The sequence below is a fragment of the Musca vetustissima genome, unplaced genomic scaffold (genome assembly GCF_032173495.1).
Source record: "Musca vetustissima isolate MV318-11 ecotype Yass unplaced genomic scaffold, APGP_CSIRO_Mvet_v1 utg3201, whole genome shotgun sequence".
NCBI lineage: Eukaryota > Metazoa > Arthropoda > Insecta > Diptera > Muscidae > Musca > Musca vetustissima.
Genome location: NW_026873665.1, coordinates 58393 through 69809, shown reverse-complemented (window position 1 = coordinate 69809; position 11417 = coordinate 58393). Strand labels below are relative to the sequence as shown.

The window sequence follows — 11417 nt, the reverse complement described above, 5'->3', positions numbered from 1 at the left end:
TTTTGATTTTAAAACAAAAGAGAGAAAGAGGCAAAAAGCTTTATTCTGCTTTGGCAACAATAAACATGTGGAAAAAGCGCGGTTAAATTTTTTTGTTTACATTTACTGTTAGTTAGTCCTTTAACGGTCATTAGAAATAAACAAACAGACAAAAAACAGATGTTAGAGATTTGAGACCGAGTGAATGACTTTGTGCGTGTGTGTGGGTTCGTGTGTGAGTGAATATGTTTAATAATTCAATTTTCTTTTTATAAATAAACAGCAATAAACAAACTAAAGAAACCGAATGAAAACAATGCCCTAAACCGTAAAGATAAGGTTGTGAACTAAAACAAATCTCTTATACTGAAAGAGCCAAAAAAAAACCAACACAAAACCCAAAACCGATAAGCTATAAAACTCGCAATTAAACCAAAAAACAAAAAGAAAAGGAAATACTCGCAAATCGTTTTTGTTGTTGTTGTTGCTGCTGCGGACGCGGTTGTTTTGCGGTCGCCATGACGGAAACCAAACAACAGAATTGCAATATTATTGAAAATGGCCATTCCATTACATCGATTGAGAAGAACCGCAAGGACGAAAATGAGTCCTCGGAGGGACCCACCGTAACCTTACCGAATTCGGTTTTAAATAAATTATTTACAACATTTTATGTCAATCAAAGGCGTGAAGCTTTAAAATGGTTCCTTTCGGCATATTTATGCTTTAGTGTTTATACGATTGGTATTCCAGCTGATCAAATTATACAGAATAGAGGTAAGTAGACACTATATATAACAGAAATCTATTAAAAGATTTGATAATGGTGGACCTAACAGAACTATAATCTTTTTCCACATATTTATTCTTCTTAACGTCATTTTTTTCAATTATTTACAGTTTGTTATATTATACTGGATCTAATAGCCATATGCAGTTGGCTGACAATGTTTATGGCCAGCCGTTATGAACGGGCCAAATCGAAAAAGCCCCTGCACATTGCCATGCTAATAGACAGTGCACCGATTATAGTATTTATCTGCTTTGTAATACATTTTATAATCTATTGTGTTAACCAACAAAAGACCATATCGCCCAGGTTTGTAAACAAGGATTATAATTGTCAAATAATAATGACACATTTAATCGTATCGTTTAATCCCGCAACAATATTTTCTATTTTTTTTCCTATTCTAGGGAGCTGCTGGGCTGGTCGATATTATTTAATTTTTTGGTACCCGTTAGCATACCGGTAGTTCCTTATATGGGCTGTTGTATGTGTTTTGTAACATTTTTTGGTTACTACATTGTAATCTACTTGACATCACGTGATGATCCCATGTTCAATGAAATGGTAGGCAAATTCACAGCATCATGCATAACCTCAAAAACCACATATTGTGACACAAAATCAATTTCGTTGTTCTATTTTTTTTTCTGTTCTCCCACAAAAGCTAATGGCGAATATGGTTTTAGTTTCGTCAGCATTGATAATTGGTTTAATTTACTATGACATGAATGCCGCCAAACAGAAGCGAGCCTTTTTGGAGGCCAAAAAGAGCTTAGAAGTAAAGATGATCATCGAAGAGGAATCGTCCGAACAGGAACGTCTGCTGTTATCCGTTTTGCCAAAACACGTGGCCGAAAAAATGCGTCAAGATTTGGGTTCGGCAAGTTCGGAACCATTTAAAAAAATCTATATGAGTCGTCATGAGAATGTGAGGTTAGTTTGAAAAAAAATTGAATTTTGGTTTTACTTTTGAAAAAGAGGTCACAATGGGTTGGTATAAGGATTTATTGTTGACGCTTTAAATCACAAAAAATAATATAAATGATGCCTATATAATAAAAACCCCTTACTGAGCATTTGAGGACAAATGTCTGTGGTCCAAATATTCAGCTTTCTCAACCAGAATTTGCCATAACCTCCTTACAAGCTCGAGTAGAATGGGTATTATTTTTTCTAACCCTTTCAGTTGTACGCAGAATAAGGTAGTGGGACCCCGAATCTCCTGACTATAGCCGACGGATTTATTTTATCCACGATGTGGGGTGTTTCTATTCTTTATCTGACATGAGGACGTGATTGGGAGTTTCGCAGCCATCATTTATAAATTTTTATCTTCAGTAGGATACATTTTCTCCAGGATAGAATTTGAATAACGCCACTTGAGATATAGAAAATATGGTTAAGGCGTAGATTTTTATAAAAAAATATGGTCAAGGCGTAGATTTTTATAAAAAAAATATGGTCAAGGCGTAGATTTTTATAAAAAAAATATGGTCAAGGCGTAGATTTTTATAAAAAAATATGGTCAAGGCGTAGATTTTTATAAAAAAAATATGGTCAAGGCGTAGATTTTTATAAAAAAAGATGGTCAAGGCGTAGATTTTTATAAAAAAATATGGTCAAGGCGTAGATTTTTATAAAAAAACTATTTTCTGAAGTTTATTCAAGGCGTAGATTTTTATAAAAAAACTATTTTCTGAAGTTTATTCAAGGCGTAGATTTTTATAAAAATATTTTCTGAAGGGTGTCAAAATATAAACAATTCGATTGTAAACTTCTCCCAAGGCCTCGAAATGCCAAAAACGGGAGTTAGCTTAGCTCAGATGGTAGCACGTATTATCTGCGATATAACCCCATTGTGACCACTTTATCTTCGCCGACCATAACTTGATATATAATTCTTATTTCCCTGTGTAATTTATTTTCCCTATTTATACACTTAAGTATATTATACGCTGACATTGTTGGCTTCACTGCCATATCATCGACATACAGCGCCCAGGATTTGGTGAAAATGTTAAATGAGCTATTCGCCCGTTTTGATCGATTGGCCGAGGTAAATTAGTCCTACCCATATTGTTGTTTTCCTTTCGTTATTTATTTACTTGGTTTATTTTCATGTTAATCCAAAAAAGTGTTATTTCTTTGTTTGATTTTAGCCTTGATATCTATTGCCCTGTTAATCCTTTTTTGGTATTGTATTTCGTTGTCCTTTTTTTTTGTTTTGTGATTTTTTGATTACTTTCCTGGTTTGGGTTGGCTAGTTGATGGAATTTTTTATGCGATACGTTTTTTTCTACTTTTGATTGGTTTACTTTAATTTTGATTTGATTAACCTTTACGAAACATTACACCGTTTAATTTGTTATGTACAAAATATAAATGTAAATACATTTGTATGTACGCGAACTACACATACAGGGTATAGCAAAAGATTGTCAACAGTATGAAAAAAAATAATGATTGATTATGAAGTGGACAACTGCGTGGATTTCAGTTAAATTTTTGGAAAATGGCGGTGTTGAGCCTTTCATGAGAATATATTAATATCGATACATGCCACCACAACTATGAACCTGGCCGCTTTCAAATATTCATATTAACAAAATCCTACCACAACTGTTATACCCTGTCCAAATAAAAAGTCCAAGGATATAAAAACTGTAATCTTAAATCATTAAAAATACACAATTCTTAATTCTTGTAATGTCCAAGGGATATGTCATAAAACCACGATAAATTTAACATATATGCTCCGTGGTGGTGACATACCTTCATTTCATTCTTTGTTTGTGGTTTTTTGCTTGCATTTATGTTGTTCTCCTCCTCCTCCTTGTTTTTCTTATTTTTATTTTTTTTTTCTTATATTTATTTCATATTCCTTCGATGTCCTGCATCCATTGTTGGATGCTGTTAATAATAAATGAACGATAAACGACACAGAGTCGATAATTAAACAACCGTTTAAAAATCAGTTAACAACACCATTCTTTGTTGTTGTTGTTTTCCTTTACTTTCTTTTCCATTGCCTTGTGACATTCATTTGCTGCTTACACTGTTTATGCTAACGGTTTCCGTTTCCGCTGTGGCCGGCTGTGTTGTCCTGTTGACCGTTTTCATCGATGTCGTTGTCGTCGTGGTGCTGCTGCTTCGTCTTCGTCATCTATAGAAATACCAACAACTACGTATAAAAATTCTAGGTGACTGTTACTATTGCATTAGCGGAGCTCCCGACGAAAGACCGGATCATGCTGTCCTCTGTGTGCATATGGGTTTGTCGATGGTTAAGGCAATCAAGTAAGTTCATATTGGTGATGTAGAATGAAAAAGAAAAATCTAAAGCTTTTGGGGTGTCCCTGAATTGAGTTTTTTATATTAAAAAAATAAAACCCTGTTTCTGAAATATTTAAAATAGACGTAAATATTTTTTAAGACGAAACAAGGCGTAGATTTTTATAAAAATATGTTTTTAAGACTAAACAAGGCGCACATAATTTTTAAGAAGTCTGGTCAAGGTGTAGATTTTTAAAAATTTTTTTTAAGCTTGGTCAAGCCGTAGATTTGTATAAAAATATTTTCTGAAGACTACATAATTCTGCTAATATTTCTCTTATTTAGGCTCTTTAAGTAATTCCCTTCGATTTGGGAGAGAATCGCAGATAGTTCTTCGAAGTCAATTAAATTGATATTCAAATTGGTTGTAATTGCACAAAAGAGGAACTAAAACCAGTAAGGAAAGTAGTAAAGTCCGACTGGGCCGACTATATGATACCCTTCACCACTTTGGTATATTTTACATAGGTATCCCAATAGACGTCGCCCTTTCGAAGGAACATTAAATCAGTACGCTATGCAAAATTTCGTGTAAGTCGAAAGAAATACATAAAATCAATAGGAACCGATTTTCACGAAACTTGTCAGGTAATAAATTAAATAATCTTCAGTATATTGTACAAAATTGTGTGCCAATCGGACAAACTTTCGGTCTTTAGTGCACAATTTACATAAAATCGGAAGAAAATATATATGGGAGCTATATCTAAATCTAAACCGATTTTCATGAAACTTAACACACATCATTCTAGACTGAATCTAGTGTGCTATGCCAAATTTCGTACAAATCGGAAAATATATTGGGTCTTTGGTACACCATTTACATAAAATCGGAAGAAAATATATGTGGGAGCTATATCTAAATCTGAACCGATTTTCAGGGAACTTATTCTAGACTGGATTTAGTGTGTCATGCCAAATTTCGTGCAAATCGAAAGATATATTGGGTCTTTGGTACACCATTTACATTAAATCGGACGAACATATATATGGGAGCTATATCTAGATCTGAACCGAATTTTCTCAATTTAAATAGGGTTCGTCCTTGTGCCAAATAAATGAGCTGTGCCAAATTTCATCCAATTCGAGCCATAAATGCGACCTGTACTTTGTTTACAATTAAACATGGACAGACAGACAGTCGGACGGACATGTATAATTCGACTCAGAATGTGTTCTATGCATATTCTCAAACGGAAGCATGTATCTATCTCGTCTCCTTTTGCCTGTTACTGTTTTAATCGTCCCATCTAAATAAACTATTTACCGAATATAGGGATGCAGTTTTAAATACGAATATTGATAATTCCATACTAAGAAGCTTTCATTAGCTATATTTTTTGACCTATGAAAGTAAATATTTTAATATCACCATGAAACATATTTTAAAAATATTCTTAAAAAGTAAAAAATTTGGGACACCCTAATGTATTGATTGAAACCCTTATAAATGATAATGCTAATGATGATGACGACGATAATTGTATAATGGCTGTGGTGGGGGCCTGAACTTGGTTGGCTTGCTGTCCATTTCTATGTGACCCCGTGTCATTTTTCTGACAAGCAGACATAGACAAGTGAAAGCCAACTTTACCTTACCGCCAACCAACCAACCACCCACCCACCATTCTACATCAAGCGTCGCCATCATTGTTGTTCTACATCCTTGTATCGTTCATAGAAAAACCATTGATTTCTGTCTTCTAATACTCTGCTGTCTGTCTATCCCTTCTGCTCTTGTTCTCATACTCTTTGTTCTACTGTCATATCGTATCGTATGGTTGTATCCTGTTTGTGTGTTTGTGTTTAGGTATGTGCAACAAAAGACCAATTCACCTGTTGATATGAGAGTTGGAATACATACGGGCGCTGTCTTGGCCGGTATATTGGGCCAACGACAATGGCAATTTGATGTCTATTCAAAGGATGTTGAGCTGGCCAATAAAATGGAATCAAGCGGAAAGGCTGGGTATGTCAAGAAATTAGAGGACCATTAGCCATTATTTTTCGAACAAAAAAAGTTAGCCATGGGAGAGTGTGACATTAATTTTTGTTGTTGTTGGTGTTTCCTTTGCTATCTTTTTTTGTAGACGTGTCCACATTTCTGACAAAACGTTGGCATATTTGAATGGTGAATTTGAAGTTGAGCCCGCATATGGAGAGAAACGTGAAGAAGCCCTACGAATTGCCGGTCTAAAGACATATTTCATAGTAAAAGTACTGAAACCTGTAAGTGTGACATAAATCACCCCATGTCCCTCTCTATCTCCGACATCCATTTAAATGGCAACAACACTAAGGCAAACTTTATTTCCTTTGTATAATTGGAAAAGTGACTTGTCATGTTGCCATTGATTTTCATGCCTTGCAACGATGTGACGCCGTTTCATTCATCTTTTCATTAACCCCATCCCTCACCCATGTGGGTTTTTTGTTTTTGTTTCCAACTTTTAGTTTGCCTCACCCAGTGCTAAGAAAATCAACGAAACCCAAACGAATGGAGGCAACAACGATAACGATGATACCCTAGATGAAGAGCTACTTGCCACGGAGCGAAATAAAGAGGATGCCGCAAAGGAAAGCGATGAAACGGAAGTGTCTGATAAAGCTGCCTTGTTCAAGGAACAGCTGCACAATGTTCTACGGGATCGGGATTATTATGCGTATGTATTCTTTTACACATCTACAATAGGAGTAACCAGGATTTAAATTATTTTTTAGGCACTTGGATCAGGATACTGACTTCCTGCTTAAATTCAAAGCGAAAGAATCTGAAGAGGATTATGCATCGTATAGAGAACCCTATTCATCATTGCCTCTGATTGCCGCATTGATAGTACAAAGTGTTGATATATTTTATTCATTTTTAATATTACCAAGGTAAGGAGGGGTTAATAAGGCAACTCATACAATTGATATTTTATTTAATGTTCCAACAAAAATCTCCTTTACAGATCTCCGCTGCATTTTGTGAATATAGCAGCCCCCTTAATACCCATATTTATGCTAGTCTTCATAAGTGTGGCCGAAAGTTTTCCCGGCCATTTGCCCGACTTCTTTGTTAGCATTAGCAAACGTTATAATGATTTTACATTGGTGCGTGAATTGACAGCTGTCATAATTGTCTTGACTCTGGGTCTAAGCAATATTATAGATGAGGTAATTGTACTTTTGGGAAACTTCTTCAGCCCATATATCTAATAATAATATTTTTTTTTGGGTTTCCCAGTATTTCTTTGTGGCCTATATTAAATCGGAGCACATTGTCACCGAAAGTGTATTCAATAAAACGCAGAGTGAAGAGGATTTCTTGGTTGCCGAACCGATGATTGATGCTACGCCAGAACCCTTGGATAATATTATGTATCCATCGTATTTGAGCAATTTTAGTGTTCTAATTCTTATTGCCACCACGGTTATAGCTCAGCTAACACACTATGTTAAAATTATATTGTTAATTTTAATAACAGGTATGTTATTTTTTTAAATCAAAACCCGAACATGGGTAAAATGTAGTTAATCTAAACTTACAAGATTCTGACAACGGATAAAGGTGAAGGCTAAACGTAGAGAAGAAGCCGAAAATACGAACCAAAAGACATGTGTGAACTAAATAGATAATTGAACTACTTTAAAACAACCCATAAAAACTATATATCGGACCTATATATAAATCTGAACCGATTTCAACAAAACTTTGCATATATCAATCAGGATCTAATTCAGTACGCTGTTCAAAATTTTGCCTCAATCGGACAAATATTTGGAGTTTGGTGCACCATTTACCTAAAATCGAACGTAACTATATATAGGAGCTATATCTAAATCTGAACCGATTTCAACAAAACTTCGCATACATCAATTAGGACCCAATTCAGTGTGCTGTACAAAATTTTGTCCCAATCGGACTAATATTGGGAGTTTGATGCACATTAAATCAGTCGAAACTATATATGGGAGCTATATCTAAATCTGAACCGATATTCTCCAATATGATTCGTCCTTATGCCAAATAAGTGACCTGTACCAAATTTTATCCAATTCGGATCAATAATGCGATCTGTACTTTCCTCACAAAAATACATGGAAGGACGAATATGCATAAATCGACTCAGAAAGTGATTCTATGCATATTCACCAAACGGACCATGGGTCTATCTCGATTCTTTTGGCCTGTTACAAACATATGCACAAAAACATAATACCCTGTACCACAGAGCTGTGAAGGGTATAATTAAAAATTATCTATACTAATAAAAGAGTAAAGCGATTGATTGAATCGTGAAATTTAGGGAGCGTCACTCTTGGTTCAAAGGTGTCAGATAAGGCTAGGTTTTTTTTTTTTTGAAATTCGTACTAGAACGGCACGAAAAATACTAAAAAGTACCTTTACTTCAGAATTAGTTGACAGAATGTTCACCACTACAAGAATTCTTTGCCACATTTATTAATTACCACTTGAGTCCACGAATACTAATATTATATTTCTGAATAAAAATTTTCATTTTAGGCCTCCACTGGTATTTCAATATATATGTGCTCAATGATTTGTATGCTCTAGAAGATGATTTGGCTTATAATCCGTAAGGTTTTTTTCTGGCTAAAATAATTCTGAATTAAAATTTATTATAAAACATTTTTTTTAATAATTTTATTAACAGAATAGTGCCAACTTGTCACGTGATGTCAGTGTCGTTGGTTTTAATCACCCTCTCCTTGGGCTTCTGGGCAAGACATGTAAGTAATAATGAGGGTAATTTTAGTTTTGTAGAATAACCAATTTTTCTTGTTGTTGTTGTTTAGATGGATCGTGAAGATCGTGTCATATTCAAATGGAAACTTCTAGTCTCGGAACAAAAGGAGAGGGCCGATGATATGCGTCGTCGTAACGAAGCGTTGGTCTACAATGTCCTACCCGTTCACGTGGCCGAACATTTTATGAAGAATACAAAACGTTCTCATGATGATTTATACTCACAGAGTTATTCGGAAGTTGGTGTGCTCTTTGCCAGTATGCCGAATTTTTCAGGTAAATGAGAAAACAAATTTTCAGATTTAATGGTGTTCTTGCAGGTCAGAAATTGAATATAAAAATGTAAACTATTCCAAAATGTAAAAATTATAAAATATCAGATATTTAATAATAAAGAAACTGATAGGTGATCGCATATAGGCACCACCGCCATTTCTTTAACCAGCTTCTCCTATCGGCACCTCCACCTTTGTCTGCCGACTTCTTATTCCACCCTGAACCATTGGCCATAGTCTTCATCAGCTTCTCCGTATGTTTGTCCCCTTGCTTCATATTTCGATAATTTTCTTCTTCAGCTTCACATCGGCCAGATCTTCCATTAACTGCTCGCTACGTTTTGTTTTCTGAAGCGGCACATCCTGGTGACTCCGCCTTTCTTTTAAGGCTGGATCATCGATAAGCTTCGTCATAACCACCACTTCCTTCTTACGATGAATGTCACATTTTTCTAAGTAGTTCCCATTTCGCTATTTCATTTCGATCATTTTCTTCTTAAATCTGTTCCATAATATCTCTATTCTCTGGATAGTATATCAAAATATGGAACCACGCGCCTGTTAAAACTGAACTGAGACTTTTCCAGTCCTCCACCAAATCCATATTTGTTTCGAAGCTCAATTCTTTGAGCCTTTTGTTTTAATTTCTGGACTTAAACCATACAAACTTTAAAAGCCTTTTCTCTTCGGTCGGTGCCGAGACTTCTACCGATTCGTCCTCCACCCGACCGCATCCCTTTATTCTGCTGCCTCTCGACGTTTTGGCTAGCCGTCACCGCCGTCTTTCTTGCCGCAGTCTCCTTTTGAGTCGACATTTTATTTTTCAATTATTTTATTTGGATTATCCACCACTCTTAAGGTAAATTCTTCAGCATTTCTTTCTTCACGATCGGTCACTGATCCGGCTCGAAGGACCAATGTTAAACGAGGGATCTTTCTAGTTTAAGCGGATATTTTTCGCGGAGTTATAGTACGTCTTATTTCTTTGTGTACAAACATTCAACCAAAATAATCTCTTATCTCAAGTGGACTGTAAACGAAAATCGATCCCTGTTTAACTAAATCTTCTCTCGATTACACAAGAGATCCAAAGCAAGATATTCACTATCTTTATTATTTGAAAACCATGTTCGATACGTGAACAGGTGTAAATTCCAAGTAGCCACAATTTGTATTGAAATAGGTCAAATTTTTTACTCACTTTGCCCTTTTTTCTTTCAGATTTTTATTCCGAAGAGACAGTGAATAATCAAGGTTTGGAATGTTTGCGATTCCTTAATGAGGTTATATCCGACTTTGATGCGGTAAGTTGAGCATGGAGAATTCAAAACTTAATACAATTTTTCTATCCTGCCCATATTGTTTTGTTTTACAGCTCCTAGAACTTCCACAATTTCAAGATATTATCAAAATAAAAACTATCGGTTCCACGTATATGGCAGCAAGTGGCATCAATTTAAATCGTGATATTAAACCGGGCGATCCGATAACAAAGCGTTGGGCTCATTTAGATCTGTTGGTGGAATTTGCGCTGGAGCTTAAGAAAACCCTACAAGATATCAACGAACAATCGTTTAATCATTTTGTATTGAAAATGGGTGTAAATCATGGACCCATAACGGCTGGTGTTATTGGGGCACGAAAACCACACTATGATATTTGGGGTAATACGGTAAATGTGGCATCACGCATGGAAAGTACGGGTAAAGCTGGTGCTATACAGGTAAATATTTTGCACGGACTTTGTTTGCAGGAATTTTAGATTTTTTTTTTAATTTTTTAATTTTTGACAACAGGTCACGGAGGAGACATGCAATATTTTACAAGAATTTGGCTATTCATTTCTGCAGAGAGGTCTGGTTACGGTCAAGGGCAAAGGTGAACTGATGACATATTATTTAAGAGTAAGTTGAAAATTCATTCTAATAATATTTACTTTAATTCTGTTTTTCTTTTCCAGGGTAAGTTTTTGTAAGGAAGAAAAAATTATTTTTTTTTAAATTTAATATGTGGTCAATCTTCAGATGATATACCAAAACAAACAGTGGCCAATGTCGTTAGTAACAATGAAGGTACAGCCGAAACGGAAATCCATTTGAAAATGGAATCGGAAACCGAGGGTGGTGATATAAAAACCCCACTCTTACAATTGTCTTCAGAAAATAAATGTCCATCGATGAAAGATATTAGTCCGGCCAAGGCCTGTGGCAATGGTGAAATGTCCACAGAAGAAGATGCATTGATTAATAATACAGAAAATTTGTAAGGCCAGCAAATTACAAAATAA

General features: G+C 35.3%; 1 protein-coding gene across 1 annotated transcript; it reads left to right on the top strand.

The window, feature by feature from the left end:
• The first annotated feature begins 488 nt into the window (after window positions 1-488).
• LOC133326951 (adenylate cyclase type 3) lies at window positions 489-11105 on the top strand. Its single transcript, XM_061535564.1, has 19 exons — window positions 489-756; window positions 880-1078; window positions 1177-1333; window positions 1434-1702; window positions 2714-2825; window positions 3939-4066; window positions 5913-6071; window positions 6193-6331; window positions 6557-6765; window positions 6824-6982; window positions 7057-7261; window positions 7332-7572; window positions 8613-8685; window positions 8764-8839; window positions 8906-9131; window positions 10352-10434; window positions 10506-10853; window positions 10927-11034; window positions 11091-11105. The coding sequence occupies exons 1-19, from the start codon at window positions 498-500 to the stop codon at window positions 11103-11105; spliced, it is 3165 nt and encodes a 1054-aa protein (XP_061391548.1). The 5' UTR covers window positions 489-497.
• The last annotated feature ends 312 nt before the right edge of the window (window positions 11106-11417 follow it).